We start from the raw sequence: 21,484 nt of genomic DNA on the forward strand, positions 1-21,484 counted from the left end.
AATAATGCTGTAAAAACTCTTCCTGTACACATCCGATGGGCACACGTGCAAGTGTTTCCCTTAGGTTTTTGATTGGAGAATGGGACAATATTTGCAAAGACTTCCAGAATTTTATGATTGGCTTTTTGTTTTATTTTTCAATCACTATTTCTTTTTAAAAACCATGTTATTAAGATATAATTCACATCCCATAAAAATCATCCACTCAAAGTATACAATTCAATGGTTTTTAGTATGTTCATAGACTCGTGCAACCATTAGCACAATCTAATTTTAGAACATTTTCTTCATCCCCAATAAATGCCCTGTACCCATTAACAGTCACTCCTCATTCCCCATCCTTCAGCTCCTGACATCCACTCATCTACTTTCTGCCTCTATGGATTTGCCTATTCTGGACATTTCATATAAATGGAATCATACAATATGGGGTCTTCTGTGACTGGCTTCTTACACTGAGCATAATGGTTTTGAAGTTCACACATGTTGTAGAACGGATCAATACTTCATTCCTTTTTATTGTCAAATAATCAACCACCCTTTCTTGAGTGCTTTCTCTCTACCAGGTATGGTGTTAATCCTCACAAAAAGCCCGTGAGGTAGGTGCTCTATTGTTCCCATTTTACAGATGAAGAAACTGGTGCTTGGACAGGGGCTGTGACTTACCCAAGATTACACACGTCTGTTGAACTCCCAAGCCTGTGTTCTTGTAGCTGAGCCATGCTGCTGCTAGAAGAAGCAGGAAGGGAGTGAAAAGTATCTCAGGGTCCAATGTACAGATTATAAAGTCTCTTTACTCACAGGATGCCTCTGGGTCACTGTCATGGCTGCCGATGATTGCCCTGTGAGGCTAGACAGAGTGAACAAGACTATTTACTCAGCTCCAAATGGTCCCAGATATTACCAACGTCAGAGCTCTTGGGCCTGCTTGTACGGTTTTTCTGACATCTCCTTCTGTCGGCACCTCCCACCTCTGGTGTTTTTTCTCCCCAATCCTAATGTCTTAACTTCTAATCTTTTGGAGCTGTTATATCACGTTAGGATGTTACATCTTTGTTAGGATTGTATGCCAAGGATGTGATAACTGGTTGTGAGTAAGGGTCTGAAGTGGGTAGTCCTATGAGTAAAGCAAATCTTGCTGCCTGAAATGGTCAGGGTTCCACTCTGCAAGAATCCTAAAACTCCCCATTCCTTGGGTGTCTGGACAGTTAAGAAATGGAAGCACTTAATGGTGACAGCACTAATAGAATCAATTTATTCTCCTTGGAAGGGGCTTTCACTTCCTTTTACTTCCTTCCAGTGGGTTAGGGGTGTTGAGTCCCTTTTTTTAAAGACTGATATTTGAGGCTACATGGCCAGTAAGAGGGGGGCCGGGTTGGAGCCTGGAGCTATCGGACTCCATGTCAGACTCACCACTGATTCCATGCAAGCCTCGTGTTTTACCCTACTCCCTGCTACAAAGCAATACCCACTTGCAAATTAAATAAAAGCAGTTTCCTAAATTTTCAAAATTGAGGGTAGAGGTACAGGGCAAGTACTTACTTTTCTATAGTGTTTGGAGGCCACACCTAGGGGTGAAAGCACCCAGACTCTGCCCTAATTTGCTGTGTGACCTGGGGAAAATGGTTTGCCCTCTCTGAGGCTCAGTAGTGGGCCTTCCTACTCCTGGGATTATAGGAGATCCGATTGGAAAGTATGTTGGCCCCAGACCTCTTGTCTTTGATGGAGGCAACCAAGCCTGAGAGAGACCACAGCACTATACCCTGGCTCCTAGTCTTGCCATGGGCAACTGGAACTACAAATCTGCCAACCAAGGCTCTGGACTAACCGCCAGAGCCTGGCCCAGGCTTGGACAACTCTCTCTCTCTCTCTCTCTCTCTCTCTCTCTCTCGCTCTCGCTCTCGCTCTCGCTCTCGCTCTCGCTCTCGCTCTCTCTCTCCCCCCTCCCTCTCTTTCTGCCACATTCAACAAACATTTATTGAGTTATCACTAAAAGCCAGGTGGGTGGAGGGAGACAGAGACGCAATACACTGGTCCTTAGACAGGCAGACTGTGACTTTCCTGTGGTGCTGGGGGCAAGAGGGAAGTCTTGCTCTAGGTGGTTTCTGGAAGGAGGTGTCTCTTGGATGGGGCCTAAAGACCAAGTGAAATTTTGATAGGTGAAGTGAGGTGTGTATCCCAGGTAAACAGTACAGCTTGAGTAAAGGCCTGGAGGTGGATAAAATTGCAGCATGCATCTGGGACGTAGTAGAGGGTCTGGTGAGCCCGGAAGGTACAAATGTGGGAGATGCTATAGGAGGGTAAGTTGAGACACACCTGCAGAGCCTCGGATGCCAGGCCAGATGCCAGGCTGAGGAGCTCAAACTTCCCCCTGAGGGGTTTCAGCGGAGGAGGGGCAAGCTCAGACTGCATCTCAAATGGTTCCCTCTGGCCCCAAGGCTCCTCTCATCTTCACACCAGCCCTGTGAGGTCCGCTTTCACAGAAATGGAAACTGAAGCTTCAGTGAGGTGAACTAAAGTGCCCATGGCCCACAGAGCTTAAGTGGCACAGTTGGGGCTGAGATCCAATGCTGGGGACAAGGGCAGTGGGGAGGGGGGATGCATTGTGACTGTGGAACTGAGGACACCATGGTCAGGTCAGTTTCTCCATCTGTAAAATGGACACAACGGGAGGGCCATCCCAATCAGGTGCCCTGTTTTCTGCTCTCACAACCTGGGACACACAGATTTTGCTTCGGACAGGCCACCAAGCACATTCCCTCACATAGGGACTGAAACGTCACACCTACCTCTTGACCTTTTCCCCAAGTCTCCCATCTTCAGCCCATCCCACCTCAAGGGAGTTTGGCCCTGCCCTCCCTGGACTTGCTCATGCCAGACGCTGCTAATCTAGCATTAGTCACCATTTAGTAGAAATCTGAGGCTTTCTAATACCCTATCACTATTGCCTCATCCTCCCTGTCCCCCAGTTCAGCCATCGGGGGCCATCTTTGGCTTTTGCGCCCCTTATCCTTGAGGAATGGCTCAGTCGAGCCAGAGCCTGGAAGTTCAGTTTTGCTGTGTGACCTCAGGCAATTTCCCCAACCTCTCTGAACTTTAATCTTCTTCCTTTCCTTTCTTTCCTTTCCTTCCATTCTTCCTTCGACTCTCTGTGACACATCCCACTCTCTTTCTCTCATGCCAAACACTTATTGAATGTTCACTGTACACCAGACATCATGGATAAGAAGCATGGACTACTGCTCTTGGAGGGCTCACTTGCCATGGGCTGTAGGACATGACCCAGGCCACTGAGGCCCCACCCCCAGGGTGGTGGCAGGAGATAGGACTGACCCCTGAACCATGGAAAAATCACTGCTGGCTTTTGAATCAACCCTAGGCTCCATGCTCCACTTCCTGACTGTGTGACCCTGGGAAAGTCACTTCACCTCTCTGAGCCCCGGTTTCCTCATTTAACAAATGACAGAAATCATATTGTGAGATTTAAATGTGACATCTGGCTGGTAATAAGTTATTTCAAAGTTGTAAAAATTCACCTTTTTTTCTACCTCGAGCCTGGAAATTCTTATATCAATGAAGGACTGATTTCTCTAATGGTGGGGTCCAGGTGTCATTGACCCTGGGTACAAGACTTACGTAGGAGACAGGGAGTTCTTCTGAGCACCCCCCTCAAATATTCTACATTGTTTGCAACCTGCTTTTCATAGGAACCTCCCTTTGTGAGAGAAGGGGAGTCCTGACTCTTGATAAGATCGTCATAAAAAAGCCTTAGGTACCATTAATTGAACACTTACTATGTGCCTGGCACCGAACAGACATTATCTCTAACCCCCAGAGGTGCGGACTCTTATTACATTGAGATTCAGAGAGGTCTAGTAACTTGTCCAGGGTCACTCAGCCAACAGGGACCCCAGATACTCCCTGCTGTAACCATTCCACAGCACTTCCCCTGCACAGGATGATTAAGGGCTCTGCCTGTACTGTCTGGGGACCTTGAGCCTATGACCACCCTCTCTGAGTCTCCATTTTACTCTCAGGAAACTGGAGTTTTGAATCTTTACTTGCCCAGTGAGGTCAGATAAAGCAGAGTTTCCCAGCCCATCTGAACAGATGGGAAAACTGAGACCCAGAGTGGGCCAAGGGCCCCTGATCACAGGGCCAAGAATCCAGGTTTCTGGCCTCTGCCTGCCAATTCTCAGAAGCTAGTCCTGACCCCAGCTGGTTTTGTTCTGGGGTTGCTCAAGACACTGCATCAGTCAGACGGCCATTGTTCTATGGAAAGGGGAGAGGAAGGAAGAGGAGGAAGCTGGCTGGGTCAGACACAGGCCAGGACTCGTGCCAAACCCCATGCTGGGCATCAGAAACAATCTGATGGGTATTCTAAGACGACATGAGTGCATTCACTTTCCCCAGGGAGCTCCCAGATGGGGGTTATAAAGGACAATTAATACCAAGTTCCATTTTCAATGGAAAAGAATGGACGAAAGCAAAATCCATCCTTTCATTTGAGGTAGGGCTGACAATGGTGGACCATACAGCTTGCAGCCTTCCTTCTGCAAAGCCTGACTGTCCCCATAACTCCTGTCTTTGAGGTTCCTGTCCTTCAGGGCGTGGTTCTGGGACAATTGGCATTTTTGCTCCAAAACTCAGGGACTCCAGTTATTGATTGCTCACTATGTACTAGATGCCTGATCTTGATCATGTTGGCTCAGTCTTACTCCAGGCCTGTTAGGAATAAATCCTTGACTCCATTTTGCAGAGGGGGAAACTGAGGCCTAGAGAGCTGAAATACCTGCTGGTCAGGGAAAGAGTGGGCACTCAAACCCTGGCTTCCTAACTGACGTTCACTCACCCTGCTCCTTCCTTTGAGCTCTTGCCAGCTGCTGGGAACAGTTTCTGCAGCAATGCCTATGAAATGGGGCAGTTACAAGGTCCACCCATGGGGCTATTTTCTAGGTCAGCAGGACCCAACACTGTGTCATGAGTTTGTTCACTAAGACCCCAGGCAGGGCGCATTTGACCCACAGACAAACATCCACTAAAGCAACACAGGTTTGCTCCTGCGCTGTGTCACACAGGCATGGAAAATGGGGCTAGTTCTAGAGCCTAAATCCATCAACAGATACGGAACTTATTCTAGAAAAAATGGCTGGGGGGGACCCACAGGCTCCTGTCTCTCCAGAGACCCTCCTCACTCAGGCCTCCCCATGGGTAAGAAGCATAGGAGGCCAAGGGACCGGAGAGACCAGGATGGGCGATGGCGCCTCCACCCAGGATGTTAGGCAATTGAGTCCCTGGAAAGTTGGTTTTGTTCCCTATGGCACACAGTGGGACTGCAAGGAAGATCAGTGAAGGGAGGAAGGGAAATGGGGGGGAGGCAGAGAGGATTGAATGGATGGGTGGGTGGATGGGTGGTTGGATGGATGAGTAGACGAGCAGATGGATGGATAGATGATTTGATGGATTGAGGGATGGTTAGATAGGCAGATTATGTGGGTTTTGCCCCAGAAAGATATGTGGATATGCCTGTCTTTTTGTGAGTATGTGCCTGTGTTACTTTGTGGTTATGCCTGCATCCGCACTAAGTCTATATCTGTATGTGTGCCATCTCTGAGTATCTGCATCTTTGTGTGTCTGTGGGTACCCCTATCTGATTTTGTGTCCACCTCCGATGGTGTGTTGGTGTCTGCGAGATCTGTCTGTGTGTGTCTATGAGCTGGGTGTGTGTGGACACCCGCTGTTTTATGTGTGGCTCTTGGTGGGTACCTGTGTGTCTAGCTGTGTCTTTGTTCTGGTGTGTCTCTGTGGTTTTAATCTGATTTTGTGTCCATGTCACTGTGTCTGTATGTCCAGGTTTGTCTGCATATCTGTGGAAGTGCGCCTGTGTCTCTGTGTAATCCCATCCCTACGTCTCTGACTGCGTCTGTATCTGCATGTGTGAATTTTTGTGTCCAGGTGTCTCTGTTACCCCCCAACGTCTGATGTTGTGGGTCCAGGTATGTCTGTGTGTCCGGGTCTCATTGTGTGTCTTCATCCTTGCTGTCCCAGTCCTGTGCTGGGTCTGCTCCCGCAGGGGGAGCCCTTGCTTGGCTACCGCTCCCTCCCTCCCCTGGGCTCCTGCCCCAGCCGGCCAGCCCAGAGCGTGGGCTCAGACTGGGCAACAGTGGCCGCACCAGGTCCCCGCCTTCCTTGTGGCCCCGCCCCCTGCCCTCTCCAAAGCGGACTATAAGTTGCCGTTGCTCTCCGCCTCAGCAGTGCCTGCTGCCAGTGGTCCGCACTTGGAGGGTCCTGCCGCACGTGAAGAGTTTGAGGAGTCACCGCCAGCACCTGACCATGGCCGAGGGTGAGTAGTAATGTCAGCGCCACTGCCACCCCGTGCTTGACTGTCCCCTCCTGGTCTCAGTGGTCTGCCAGTGGTCAGGACAGGCTTGGGCTCAATCTTGAAGTCCCTGATTTGGAGAGCAGCAGGAGGGTTGGGCTGGGTGAGAGGTCCTGGCTCCCAGTCCTGGCTGGGCTTGGGGCCTCAGTTTCCCCATCTCCAGGGAATAATCATTAACCCCTGCCTCCTCGGGTCAGATGAGGCAATGGAACAGGAAGGCGTGTTGTAAACTGTAAAGCACTATGCTAGTGGACCTTTGTCCAGGTCCTCAGTCAGTTAGCAGGACTGGTCCCTGCTGTGTGCCAGATGGTGAGAAGCTGTGTATGGGGTGCTGGCCTGGCCTCAGAACACTTAGCTTTGTTAGTCCCTGCCAGCGGGAAGGAGGTGTGCATGCTGTCCCTGGTGGTGTGCAAGCCAACCCTGCCTGACTCCTTGGCCTGGGGGCCAGAGAGGAGGTTCCAGCTTCGTGGGGGAGTGGGCTGAGAGCATGCATGTGCTCTTAGGCCCCTTCCAGCCCTCAAGTTCTACAACCTCGTCCTTGGCCACTTGCTGAGTCTCAGTGTCCTCTCCGATAAAACATGGATGATAATGCCGACCCTTGGTATATCTGTGAGGGCTGAGAGGAGTGGAGAAGGGGCTCAGTTCATTTCATACCTGCCCCCCCATACACACACACACACACACACACACACACACACACACACACACACACTGGCAGCACTATTGCCCAGAGGAGGGATTTCTACAACGGATGATGTCCCTGCACCAATGCTGCTGGACCCAACTTCCCAGCTGGCTCTTGGGTCAAGTTCATTTGCAGATGATGTCTGCACCACTGCCACCCCCAGGGAGGAGGTGTGGGGAGAGGGAATGTCGAGAGAGACATGGGGCAAGTGGAGCCGGGATGAGCGGGAGGAACCACAGACCTGCCTTACTGGCTGTGTGATCTCAGGGCACCTCTTTCCCTCTCTGGGACTCAGCTCCCCAACACATGGGTTTGAAAACCAGCTCAGGGCTGGCTGTGACATGTAACCTAGGTGACCACTTGTCCCCAACACAGCTTCCCATCCCTGTCCCCAAGAGTGACGCTCAGAGGGGGTGGGAGACCTTGGAGATGCCAGTTATGATAAGCCCTCAGTCCCATTGCCACGGTGGCCACTTCCTACAGTGGTCCCCTGGCATGGAAGACCTCAGGTTCTTCCTCAGTGCAGAAACCCTATAATTCCAGACCCCATTATTTCTGCACCTTTGGAGCTGGGCATGACTTCTGGCAATGCTTCTTTAGATAATAGCCTGAGACCAGGGACTGACCAACTCTCTAAGTTCTCCCAGGGGGACACCTTGGTCTTTCCTGCTTAAGAGCTTAGGGGGTTGAAGTTTCCAAAAACAGTGTTTCCTCACCCCAGCAAAGCCAGCAGGAAGATCTTTCTTCCTTGTGGAAGTGTCTCTAGCTGTGATCGTAGAGGGTCAGCTTCCAGAGGACCCCTCCCAGGCTAGAGAACAACACAGGCCATGGAGGGAGGGGGAAGAAAGGAGCGGGGGAGGATGGAGAACAAACCCTGAGTTCTGACTGAAGTGCACGCTCCAGAATTTATAGCCCTGGATTCAAGTCCCAAAGTCGTCGCTTACCCTGAGACCTGGGGACAAAAAATGTCTCTCTCTACAGTCACTAGGCACTTTACACCTCACTTTTGGGATATTCTGCGGCAGGAGGCAGGAGACCTGGGTTGATGTCCCAGTAGAAGGATTGACACGCAGGGTGACTTTGGATAAATCCCCGCCCATGGGACTTAGTTGAACTACCTACTCCCCAAGGGCCCTACAACTCTGAGAGTCTGCCACTCCCCTCACCCTACGGCTTCTTAATCTTGACCTTGAGCTTGCCAAGATTTATGTGGTTTGTGCTTCCCTCAGACGTCCATCAACCCCATCAGCCCCACCTGTACCTTGGTCTTCGTCTCCCTCTGAAACTATACATAGAACTTGCACATATCAAGCTTCTGCCCTGGGATAAGCCCTGGCGAAAAGGTATCCCAAGATCCTCTCCTGGAACTCAACAGTAGCCCTTTGAGGATTCAGCGAAGGAGGCACAGAGAGGGAAAGATACCTGTCCAGGGTCACACACTGGCACAGCAGAACTGAAACCTAGGTCCCAACCCCTGTCATTTAAAGAAACCTTTTATTATGGATAATATTGAACATACATAAAAGTAGAAAGAATAGAATAAAATAATAATAAATGCCTATGTTCTCATCACCCCGTCCCCAAAACTACCAACCTATGATTACTCCTGCCTCTGCCCTTCCATCTCACCCCCATTATTTGGAAGCAAATCCCAGACATCACATCATTTCATCTGTAAATATTTCAATATGTATCTGTAAAGGATAAAGACTCTGTTTTATACATAAACTAACAAAAATTCCTTAATATCACCATTTTCCCATCAGTATTCAAATTTCCAGTTGTCTCATACATGTAATAAATAGTTTTGGGGTTTTTTTTTTGTTTTTTTTTTTGTTTTTGGTTTTTAAAGATTGTATTGGGGAAGGGAAACAGGACTTTATTGGGGAACAGTGTGTACTTCCAGGACTTCTTTTTTTTTTCCAAGTCAAGTTGATCTTTCAGTCTTAGTTGTGGAGGGTGCTATTCAGCTTCAAGTTGTTGTCCTTTCAGTCTTAGTTGTGGAGGGCGCAGCTCAGCTCCAGGTCCAGTTGCCGTTACTAGTTGCAGGGGGCGCAGCCCACCATCCCCTGCGGGAGTCGAACTGGCAACCTTGTGGTTGAGAGGATGTGCTCCAACCAACTGAGCCATCCGGGAGCTCAGTGGCAGCTCAGCTCAAGGTGCCATGTTCAATCTTAATTGCAGGGGGCGGAGCCCACCATCCCTTGTGGGATTCCAGGAGTTGAACTGGCAACCTTATGGTTGAGAGCCCACTGGCCCATGTGGGAGTCAAACTGGCAGCCTTTGGAGTTAGGAGCATGGAGCTCCAACCACCTGAGCCACCGGGCCAGCCCCGAGAGTTTTTTTTTAATCAAAATCTAAGTAGGGCCCACACAGCACAAGGGGTTGGAATGTCTCTTAACTTTCTCCTAATCTATAATTCTCCGTTCAACATTTTTTCCCATTTTTTTCTTGCAATTTGGTCATTAAAGAAACCAAACCCTTTGACTATAGTTTCCCTGAAAATAAATTTTGTTGATTGTGTCCTAGTTCTTTGCTTACCATGTTCCTCAGTCCTCTGTATTTCCTGTAAAGTGGAAATTGAATCTAAAAGGCAAAGGCTGTGTAATCAACCTATACCAAATATTGCCTTTGCATTAACCGAAAGAACCCCCCAATAACGATAGAATAGCTCAAGTTTAGTAAGCATTTATTATGCGCCAGGCACTGGGCTAAGTGGCTCACAACAGCCCTGTGAGATGGATCGTACTATCCCCACCTGTGGATAGATGGGGAAACTGAGGCCCAGAAAAGTTGAGTTGCTGAGGTTACACAGCTGGGAGGTGGCAGAGCTTTCTGCGGACATGCCACAGTGGGCGCAACCTTGTGATTAAGAGTTAGGGAGATTCATCCTTGGCTAGACTCTAAGTGATGGGGTGGGGTCGGGGTCGGGAAGAGAAAGCGTTGGTTACTATTGCGTAGCCAGCGTAGAAAGGGCTGGCTCCCTGGGGGCCCCGTGTCCAGGGTGCAGGTGTGTGGCAGGGGTTCACAGCTGGCTGAGGGAGGCCACCACGACTCATGGTCCTCATTGACTCTGTAGAGCTGGTTCTGGAGAGATGCGACCTGGAGCTGGAGGCCAATGGCCGTGACCACCACACAGCAGACCTATGCCAGCAGAGGCTGGTGGTACGGCGGGGCCAGCCCTTCCGACTGACGCTGCACTTCGAGGGCAGAAGCTACGAAGCCAGTGTGGACAGCCTCACCTTCAGTGTCGTGACCGGTAAGTGTCTGCACCTCCCACTCTACTCTGACTTGTTCTGTGATTTCATTGTCCCCTGACAATGAGACAGGTGACCCCGTTCCTATTTGCCCCCTGGGTGTTTCCCAGCAGTCACTGGCTCCACTTCACAGATGAGGGCACTGAGGTCAGTAAGTCGAGAGATGTCACCTCAGGCCACCCAGCCTTGTAAACAAGTCTGTGCTTCTGCACACCTGGGTTCCTGAAAACATGTTATCAGCAGGCTTGGGTCAGCTTCCTACCATGCAGGGCCATCAAGATCTTGCTCGCTCTTTCCTACATCAAAACAACTTTGTAGCTTTATCAACAGCCAATTCCCAAAAGCCACGTAACCTGACCAGAGCTCTGGGCTTGGGTGGTGGAGAAAACCCAGCAGTCTCGTCTTCTGGAGGCTACCTCAGGTTCGGGGTCTGGACGGACAGACCTGGGTTCTGGTGCAGACCTGGGTTGCATACCTGCTGTGTGGCCAGAGGCAAATTGCTTAGGCTCTCTGAGCCCATGTGAAAAGCACTCATGGTGGAGGTTTGTTAAGTGAGAAGGGCCTGAATTGGGGGAGTACCCTGTAGACATTAGGAGACGTTGCTGGTCTTGCTCTAGGGGCTCCAGTGATGGGTGAAGGGACATCAAAGCCCCATTCCCAGAGGCCCAGTGCCCAATCCTGGGAAAGTGGACTTGAGTGCCGTATTGGTTACTTTGGCTTCTGGTGGGAACCACTCCTTTGGGGTCAGCGAGGGGCCACCTGGCTGGGACTCTGGCCCAAGGGTGGAAAAGGTCAGCTCTTTCTGAGGTCTCCAAGGGCAAACAACAGCAAGCAGGAACTGTACCCGCCTGGCTGAGGCCTGTATTTACCTGGGAAGCCATTTGATAAAGCTTATCACAATGCCTGCAGACTGACCACAGAAATCCCCTTTATCCTTTGCCTCCCCCCTCCTTCCCTTCTGGCAAGGACTCACCCGTTAGCCAGGGGCAAACCACCCCCCCACGCACACCTAGCACCCATGGGGCCCTTTCTAACAGAGGGGCCTCCAGTTAGTCTCTGATCTTTTTAGCGTCAGTTTCCCTTCTGTAAAGTGGAAGGTTGAAGTATATGACAGCGGGTACTCTAAGAGTCAGGCTTAGGATGATAAAACTCACATCCACGGAGCACCTACTGTTTGCATTCCTATTCTATTAGAATCCTCCCATCTTGGAAGCATAAGGAGCGCCCATTTTACAAATGGTAACACTGAGGCTCAGAAAAGTCAAGTTCCTTGCCCAGGTCACACTGTGAGCAGGGAAAAAGCAGGATTCAAATCCTGCCCCGCCGAGTTGGCGTTTTTCATCACTATGACCCCACAGCAGGCATCTTCACTTATTAACCCCAAGCGCCTGCCGGCCCTTGGTTTGTTTCGCTGAGAAATGGAATGGTAGATGAGCTGCCAGCCTGGTGGGCAGCCTATGATTCCCCACTTGCTTTTTTCTTCTTTCATTCTCAAGGTGTCCCCTTTCTTTCTCTTTCTCAATTATCTAGGCAACCTGACCTTCGATAATTAGGGCCCCAAGTTCAAGGTTGTGGAAGCAACTGGCCTTCCCACTCCAGCAACTAATCTCTGTTCTCTGGTCTTTACTAGCTTCTCTCAAACTGTAGCCAATTGGCCCTGATCACTTCCACAGTTCCTGTGAGCGGCCATTGAGGGCACTGTTATCTCTAGAAGCACACTGCTTCCCTGCCTGAGCATCCAAGACCCTCCCCAACGCTGGGGCAGCCTGAGAGACAATAACAGGAAGCCAGGCCTCCTACCTCAAGGCCTGGCTTGTGTCAGCTCCCAGCCCCGGAGCCTGGCCTGGGCACCCTGCTCCTGTGTTGGAACATTCCAGCTTGTGATCGGCTTGTTCTACGTCTTCAGGGAAAATGAGGCCCAGAGAGGGGAGAGAGCTGGGCAACGTCACTCAATGAATGGAGTGTGTGGCCTGATCCCACACATCCCCAGGGACTGTATATTTCACCCAGACAGTTGGAGACCTGGCAGGCTCTGTTAGAGGGTACAGCCCCCAGGAGACAGCACTATCTTTGTTACAGGATTAAAGCTCTGCTTCCCTCTAAGGGGAAGTCAAGGCTTGGGGGTGAGTAGGGAGGGAGTGAGGTCAGCCTGAAGGAGTGAAAAGAAAGCTTATGAGGCTAGTGGAAGGCTTTATTCTGGAAGATTCCTCTCACCCACCCAATCCAGTTCCCTGCCACCATGGTCCAGGAGAGTAGCCAGGACGCTTCAGGTCCCCAGAGTCATTTAGGCCTAGAGGGGTCCCTGTGGTGTCTCTGGCCCCACAAAGAGTACCATGTGGAACCACAGCCCAGGAATTTTCAAAGCTAGCTTATGTGAGCAGAGCAGCGGTGGGACGGGGGTGTGGGGGTATCGTCCTTCCTCACCCCACCCTCTAGGCCCCTTGGAAGAAAGGGGCATGTGTGTGTGTGTGTGTGTGTGTGTGTGTGTGTGTGTGTGTGTATAGCTGGTTTGGGACAGAGAGGAAGGGAAGTGTGTTTCCTGACCTTTCCCCAAGGGTGGTATGTCAACAGTGATCGTGGCTATGGGACCTGGCCCAGGGTGTAACCATGGTGACCAGATCATTGATCATCCAAACAGGGACCTTTCTGAGAATGAAAAAGATGCCATAAATAATTATGCTAAGACCACAGGCATAAACTGGAACATAGAGTCACCCTAACTGTACTCCTGTTAGCCTCAGTTTCCATTCTACTCCAGTCCTCACATCTATTACTTGACCTGAGAATTCTGATTTTTAATGGTCTTTTATGATGATACTGAGGATAGCCCACATTAACTGCATAATTAGTATTTGCTAGTCACTATTTTAAATGCCTTCTATGAACTCTCTCACTGAATCCTCTAAACAGTGTTAGGAGGGGGTGGTGACAATAAACAATAACTTTTATTTATTGAGCACTTACTATGTGCCAGGTACCTTGTGATATGCCTTTACATGCCTCACCTTCTTTAAGTTTCATACTGACGAGGTACTACAATTGACCCCATTTTACAGATGAGGAAACTGAGGCCCAGAGAAGCTACATAGCTTGTCCAAGTTTATAGAGTCAGTATCAGACCCAGAATCAGATCCTCCCAGGCATGTGGTCTAAGCCTATTTTCTTCTTTGATGAGAAAATGGCAGATCAGAGAAGCCTGGTGACGTAGTCCAGGTTACACAGTGCTCAGGGTCTGAGTGGGAGAACCAGACCCTGGTTGGCCCCAGGACTGTCAAACTCCTCTCTCAACTGCTGACTCTGGAAGACAGGGAGCATTTAAAGGCTTACAGCTGGCTCCTGGCACCCAGACAGGGTCCTGGAGGCCTGGATCAGGCCTGTTAGTTCATGGTTATATTTGGGCCTGGGTGTGGGTGGGAAGCAGGGGTCTGGGTGATGGGAGGGAGGCCCTCAGTGAGCAGGCCCCCATATTGTCAGCAGCAGTGGGCAGAGCTGCAGGGAGGGAGATGGAAGAATAAAAATAAACCTTCCTGGGCAGCCGCCCAGTCGAGCAGAGAAGGTTCTGTTTCTCCTCTCCGTCACATAAGTCCAGAAAGGGTGACCAGCCAGTTCTTGCCCTCCCTATGACTCAGACCTGCCTACATGGGCCAGGCCCTCCCCTCCACCTGGAAAAGCAGCTGTTTGAGGAGGGCTTTCCACCTCCCTGAGCTTTGAGATCCCGAATAGGGAGCATCCTCTGGGAATGAGAGGTGCCATGGGGGATAGCCCAGAGCCTAGAGACCTGGGCTCAAATGTTAACTTTGCTATAGACCCCTGGGATATCTTTGTGAGATGCCGTCTCTTTCAGGCCTCAGTTTTCCCACCTGTATAATGGGTCTTAGAGGAAGCAGGAAGTGCCAAGGTATTTCATAAAGTATAAAAGGCTGTAGGAAGGTGAGGGATGGCTATGACCACTCCTCAGATCTGCCACTGGAGATCCAGAGGCCAAAAGCTGGAGGGGACACTGGGGAGATAAACACTTAGAGGCTGTATGGGACAGCACCCGACAGCACGGGGACTCTCAGACAGGCCCCCGTGGAGACGTCAGAAAGCCAAGGGTCTATCTTACTCAGAGCCTGGGCTTCTCTTTCTGAAAAGGAAAGGACACTAGCAGGTAAAGGAACTAGGCAGAAAAGGAGGACCCTTGGGGGCATCTGCCTATTTTCTATCCATGTTCCAGATGCACAAACTGAGACGGGGATGGTCTAGTCCAAAGTTGTGCCATCCTAGAGCAGTATGACCGAGACCCTGTGCCAGGCTGCACTGCCCTCTCTCCCAAGAGAAATCTATCTAGTTGAGGACCTGCTGAGTGCCTGCAGCTTTTCGTGCATTCCCACAAAACCACTCTGTAAGATTGGGGTTTGGTCCCTACTTTACAGATGGGGAAATTGAGGCTCAGGGAGATGAAACCTCTTGGTGAAGTTCCCTCAACGTTTCATGGCAGAACAACTAGGTCTTGATCCCAGGCCCATGGACCCCCAGCATGTGCCTGGTCCTTGCCATCCCTGGCTCCCTCCCTCCCTGCCCACCCTGGCTCACAGCCCCTGTTTTCTTCCATTGCAGGCCCAGCACCCAGCAAGGAAGCTGGGACCAAAGCCCGCTTTCCGCTGTCCGATGCCGTGGAGGAGGGTGCCTGGACAGCCTCGGTGGTAGACCAGCAGGACAATGCCCTCTCATTGCAGCTCAGCGCCCCCGCCCATGCCCCCATTGGCCTGTACCGCCTCAGCCTGGAGGTCTCCACCGGCTACCAGGGCTCCAGCTTCGTGCTGGGCCATTTCACCCTGCTCTTCAACAGCTGGTGCCCAGGTGAGCCGCACTCCATCCACGGGCAGGTGGGAGATGGGCTGGGCTAGACCCACCCATGGGAGCCACTGAGGGTGGGGAATGGGGCAGAAGAGACATCAAAGTTGATTGAGTGAGGCCCACTCTGCAGCTCCGTGCTCAGCCTCACAAAAACTTGCTGATGTGAGAACTCCAGCTGTTCCCATTTACCAGCAAAATGACTTGCCCAAGGCCACACAGCTACCAAGTGATCTTACAGGTTCCCATGGCACTGTGAGCCAGTCATGGAGGTGGCCCAGGTTCACAAGCCCTGTTGAGGACTAGGGTGGCCAGTGGATACCCAGAGCCATGACTCCACACCCGGTTCTGTGTCGTGGGGCTCTATTTTAAATCTCACCAGACTGGCTTGGAGAGGGGAAAGTGAGGGAGGTGGAGGGGTGCGGTAGCCAGGAGAGGTGGGCAGGAGCAGTTCAGTTACCTAAACGCCTCCTCGTACATGCTCTCAATTATTCCTCTCAACAATCCCAAGGAGAGAGGTCAGAGTTCTCATTTCACACAGGAAACTAGGGCTCAGAGAAGTTAAGTGGCTTTTGGCAGTTCCTTCAATGGACAAAAGTAGAGAGTCAGAGGGGAGAGTTCAGAAGAACCAAGGCTGACTGGAGCAGGAGGGAGGAGGCCAGGGCTGCCACGCCACTTCCTGGACCTCAGTTTCCCCATCTGACTACCAAGACAGTCAGATCTGTTTCCTTCCTGTTCCTACACAGCAAGGCAGAGAGAAAGGCCTTGTGGGCAGGCCCCAGATTGGGAATGAGGGTGTCCCGCCTCAAAGCCTGGGACCAGGGCAGAAATTCTGGCCTCTCCAGCATCAGAAAACCAGCTTTTTACAGCGCCACTGCTTTATTTTTTTTCTTCTCCAGGTTGGGGGCATTTTATGACACATTTGAGCAGAAATACTTTTTATTTTCTCATTTATATGCTTTGGCTTTTATGTCTAATTATAACAGTACTACAGGAGAAGATCTCTTTCTAAACGTTTTAAGCACTACAGAGAAACAGCCCCCCGACTCCCTTCCCTGGGGAAGACCATTATTAGCCATCTTGGGGGTTCATCTTCCATTCAGGTGCACGTGCCTGGAGACATGGCTGTATTAATGGCTTCCTCTGTCTCTCTTAACCATAAAAGGATCCCGCAGTATACATCAACCTACTGGGGGTTTTTCCCTCTACAATATGTCTTACGGTTCTTTCCACATCATCTGCATACATCAGCTCATTGTACTTAAGAGCCTGAGTGTCCGGCCCATATGGATGGTTCATTCATGTGACCCATGGCCATCCGGTCGTCCCCGGTGACTCCTCACGGGGAAGGGTCACATCCAGCACCCTTGCTCACATGACCACGTGGAATGATTTCTCAGGCGGGAAGTGGGCTTGCTGGTGCCCCGTTGTCGGTGTGGTTTGATTTTTGACAATCTGCAGGGCTTACAGCTGGTTGGCAGCCCGACCTGTGGAGCAGGAACAGGCCGGCGTTCTCCTGTGACCAACAATGCAGGGTTTCAGAGTACAGGGAAGCAAGGTTCTGGGGGATGTCCTCCTTCCTCCGGAACTGTCCCCACCCTGCCTAGCCCCTTGGGATGGCCGCCAAGCAGCACAGTGACTAAAGTGACCCATATCCCAGGGTGGAAGCATATCCCAGGGTGGGAGTTTTGAGGAGGCGGTGGGGCTGGTGATGGGGAGACAGGAAGTTGGGCTCGGTGGGGGTGGCAGCGCTGGGCCAGCACACTGCTCTCCCTCTGCGGGGAGAGGGCGGGATCTGCCTGTGAAATGGGAACCTCCTGTCTCTGAGTTCCAACATGGACAGGATCGAGTGCCCGTTATGTGGGAGGCTTCTGTCCCCAGTTCCCCTACCTTTACCAGAAAGAGACCTGAGCTGAGGACAGAAGTCCCAGCGTGCTCACACCCTCATTCCAACACCGTGGGGTTTTCCTTCTCTTTCATTCTTTCTCCCACACTGCCAGCTAATTTATAACCATGACGTTCACTTGTCATAAGGCTAGTTTTTATTGCACAGTTTCCAGAACCAAAGAACAGGATACATAAGACACTGAGCCACTTTTGCATCTGCCTTCCTCCATGCAATAAGAGTGGGAGGTCCTGGTCACTGCAAATGGGCCTCATGGAGCCCAGGGGCCCCAGGGGCCTGGGCAGCTGCAATCTAAGCTCACCTTTGCCAGCTTCTAGATGTGCTTCGCAAGCTGACTTCACTAGGTACAGTGCCTGGGCCCACCATCCTTTTAGGGGTCCATGAACATACATTCATTTCTTTTAAAATCAGAAGAAAAAATGAATATTTAGACCAGAGAGTGTTTGAATATGTACTATTAATATATTCATCATTATATCAATGCAGTCATAAGCATATTTTTGATATCTTTTTTTATGGAGGAAAGGGCCCACTGAAGCAAAAATGCCCCGGGCCCACCAAAGGTACAATATGGGTCTCAATATCCCCTTCCCAGACTCAGTTTCTTCATCTGTGAAGTAGGGATGGTAAAGGTCAGCCTGACTTTTGACCTGCTGCCATCTGCCCCCACTACCTCAGCCCCCTTTTCTGTCTTTACTAGTCACAGGGAACGAAGTGTCCCTGCATTTTCCAGCAGTTGCACCTTTGCAGTGTCTGGCCCTCTGCTTAGAATGTCATCCAGGCATCAGGTGCCACCTGCTCCAGGTGGATCTCCCTGACTTCCCAGGTAGATAAGACCCCACCTCCCCAAGGTCACAGTCACCCTTTCTTGGCTTTCTCTCTACCCTGAATCATGCTTCTTCCTCATGCTGGCTCAGGGCTTTAGCTTGCAAAACATCTTTCAGTTCTGAAATCACATTTTATTCACAGGGAACACAGAAAAGTGAGCAGGAGAAGGAGAAGTGCCTTACCCAGGGTCACACAGCAAGTGAGGATCAGAGCGAGGGGCTCGAACTTCTGTCCAGGGCTCCTCCGTTTCTTGTTTTGGCAGCAGTTTTCCCATCTGTAAAATGGGGCTTTCATGGATGCCTTGTATACAAGGCTTTTGTGGAGAATAAACAAATAAATATATGCCACACACTTATCACAAATCCTGGCATGGGACAAGCGTTGGATAAAAGGCAGCCACTGTTGTCACTGATAGCATCTTATGCCATTGACAGAGTATTATTAATTAATGATTAGTTTTTCTGATTAAAAGATAAAAAGGCTTCTGAGACACCAACCTGGCCCTGGGGAATTTGGCAACTTAGCTGCCATGTCTGCGGGGACTCTGGGCCTTGCCAGACCCAGAGCTGAGGTTCCTTCCTTCTCACCCATAGCGGATGCGGTGTATCTGGACTCAGATGAGGAGCGGCGGGAGTACGTCCTAACCCAGCAGGGCTTCATCTACCAGGGTTCTGCCAAGTTCATCCAGAGCATACCTTGGAACTTTGGGCAGGTAGGGCCACACCTTGCCCCTCTCAACCATCTCAGGCCCACTGTGTGCCATGCCCTGGGTCTGGGCAGTCAAAGCTGCAAAGGTGTGAGCAGGTCTCAGGGTGAGGATTCAAGGGCCCTGAAATGGCTGGAGTTCAGAGAGGAACCAGGCCAAACCTGAGGTCACACAGCAAAGGGTTGTGCTGCCCACAATGGCAGCAGCAGCCCTGGATATTCAAAGTGGAAAAGAATCAGGAGAGTCTTTGGGAGTTGTTGGCTGACAGGTGCTCCGGGAAAGAGAAGGGGAGCATTCAAGGCCATGTATCAAAATAATAGGCAGCATTTAGAGAATGCTTACTATGTTCTAGGCATGTGCTGAGAAGGAGCTTTAAACCATTGTCGAGATCAGTGGTTCTCAAACTTGAATATACATGAGAATCACCAGAAAAGTATATAAAACACAGATCACTGGGTCTACCCTTAGTTTCTGATTCAGTAGGTCTGGGTGTGGGCTGAGAATTTGCATTTTTAACAAGTTCCCAGGTGAGGCTAATGCTTCTGACCCAGTGTCCGTACTTTGAGAACCCCTCGTCTGGTTGTATCGACTAGCTACTGCTGAGTAACAAACAAGTCCAAACCTTAGAGACTGAAAACAATCATTTATTATTTCTCAGAAACCTCTGGGTCAGCCAGGGCATGGCTATCTAGGCTGGGCCTGGCTGACCTCAGCTGGATGGATCCTCTCTGTTCCATGTGGTTCCTCATCCTCCAGCAGGCCAGCCTGGGCTTGTTCTTCAAACCAATGCTCTGATTTCTTCTACCATCCAGCCTCCTTTAAAAATTCCTGAGATATTTCTAAAAGAAGTCATGAAGCAAGAACCATCCACCCCTGGCCCCTTACCCTCCTTGTGTGTTAGTGGGTGATGGCCTGCTGAGGTGGGGTTCACCTTGAAACATCTCCATCATCCCCTGCATCAGAGGCCATATTCAGATATAGGGAGTCCTATCCTGGGACCACAGAAAAGTTCTCCCTATGTGATTTCGGACTCTGACCTCAGTTTCCTCATCTGAATATTGGGGGTAATCATTGTAAAACTATCTGCCCAGAAACCCTGTAGCCTGTTGTGGGATATAAATGAAATGGTACTGTGACCGGGATACATAAAATATATCCAATATTGAATTGGTTCTTATTTCCCAGGCTCTGTATTCTCCCCTGAGAAACAGAACAAAGCCAAGGCCCTCTTTCATTTGCTGAGTTCCTGCTCTGTGTCCAGGCTGCTCTGGGCCAAAGGACATGGCCCCTGCAAAGCTCCCAGAAATCATCACAATCCAGGATCATAAGACATAAAGGAAGGAAGGGAATCAGGGCAGTTCCTGGAATAGGCACGATTTGAATTGAGCTTTGAAGGAGGTGGGTGTATGGTCTACTAGGCAAAGGGACTTACATGAGCAAAAGCTCCAAGGAGGGGAAATACATGCCTAAGAAGAATGTGGTAGCTTGGGAAGCACTTATTTATATATGAAGGAGCTCCGGGAGCTGAAGTGGGAGAAGTCAGCAGTGTCCAGATTGTAAACAGCCCTGAATGGGAGGGCTGTTCTGCAGCCTGGAGGTCCAGTTTGGGACAAGACCACAGAGATGGGGAGCATGGGGCAGGTGGAAGTGCCTTTGAACATGACAGGTCCAAGGGAAGGTGACCAGGAGGGGGTTCTACTTTTGATAAAGATAACATTTGAGTTGCAAGGATGGAAAAGTGTGAGCCAGATGGAGAGTGGTAGGAAGAGCATTCCAAGCAAAGGAAATAGCAAGTGCAAAGACCCTGAGGCAGTGAGCCTGGGTCAGAGCAAGTATATGTGAGAGTAGTGAGAGATGAGGTGAAAGAAGGGGTGACCACAGATCATGAAGGGCCTTTCAGGCCACAGGGGAGTCTCAATTTTGCTCTAATTGTAGTGGAAACAGAAGGGTAATGAGGTTAGATTTGTATCTTTACAATCTACCTCAGCCCCAATCAGAGCAATGTGTGATGGTGCCATGGGGGAGGAGGTGCCACTCATCAACCCTGCGGGGTGAGTCAGGCTCTAAGGGAAGGGGGAGATTTGGCTGAGCAGAGAGGGGAGATGGGGTGAGGGGCAGGGGCAAGGCCTGAGGTGACTCTGAGGGGATGGAAGCCCCAGGGATGCTGGGCTCCCCACTCTGTGGTCTCTACTTCAAATTCCCAGGACCCCCTAGCCAGGACCTGGGTGCAAACACACCCCTTTTCCCTTTCTCACAGTCTTTGTCCCACACTACCCCATCCTGGGCCAAGAGAAGCTGACATCACAGATGTGGGGCAGACCCAGCCTGAGCCTCCCTGTCTGGTGTGTGAGACAGTAGAGAGGTCCTACAGCTGCTGGGCTTCAAGGCAGGCTTCCTGGAGGAGGTGACCCCCCTCATCCTCCTCTTGTTTCCTCTGACATAGTTTGAAGACGGGATCTTGGACATCTGCCTGATGCTCCTGGACGTCAACCCCAAATTCCTGAAAAACGGTGGCCGTGACTGCTCCCGCCGCGGCAACCCCGTCTACGTGGGCCGAGTGGTGAGCCGCATGGTGAGTCAGTGGCAGGACCCACCCACTCCACGGGCCCATGACAGGGCACAGTGCGGGGACCCAGGAGATAGTAAGTCTCAGCTAAGAGCGTTTGTATTTAGAAAGACACGATTTACCCAAATGAGGGTAATACCATGTGATCCCTCAAAGCAATTCATTCATTCATTCGTTCATTCATTCATTCAGCAAATATTTATCAAGTGCCGCTATGTCCTAGGCACTGGAGAAACGGCTGGTATAAGACATGTGTGGTCTCTGACCTCATAGCGCTTATGTTGTAGTGGGAGGAGACAGACATTAATCAAACTGTCACAT

At 50.6% G+C, this 21,484-nt stretch overlaps 1 protein-coding gene across 1 annotated transcript in view; it reads left to right on the forward strand.

Moving 5' to 3' along the window:
* The first annotated feature begins 6,210 nt into the window (after positions 1 to 6,210).
* TGM2 (transglutaminase 2) overlaps positions 6,211 to 21,484 on the forward strand; it is a 32,268-nt gene continuing 16,994 nt past the window's right edge. The window contains exons 1-5 of the mRNA XM_019750243.3: positions 6,211 to 6,343; positions 10,144 to 10,323; positions 14,921 to 15,163; positions 18,485 to 18,603; positions 21,041 to 21,169. Coding sequence (XP_019605802.3) covers positions 6,334 to 6,343; positions 10,144 to 10,323; positions 14,921 to 15,163; positions 18,485 to 18,603; positions 21,041 to 21,169 — 681 coding nt within the window. The 5' untranslated portion in view covers positions 6,211 to 6,333. The remainder of the gene's footprint in view (positions 6,344 to 10,143; positions 10,324 to 14,920; positions 15,164 to 18,484; positions 18,604 to 21,040; positions 21,170 to 21,484) is intronic.

This window comes from Rhinolophus sinicus, chromosome 13 (assembly GCF_057876585.1).
Source record: "Rhinolophus sinicus isolate RSI-liver-muscle chromosome 13, RSI-T2T, whole genome shotgun sequence".
In the NCBI taxonomy this organism is placed as follows: domain Eukaryota; kingdom Metazoa; phylum Chordata; class Mammalia; order Chiroptera; family Rhinolophidae; genus Rhinolophus; species Rhinolophus sinicus.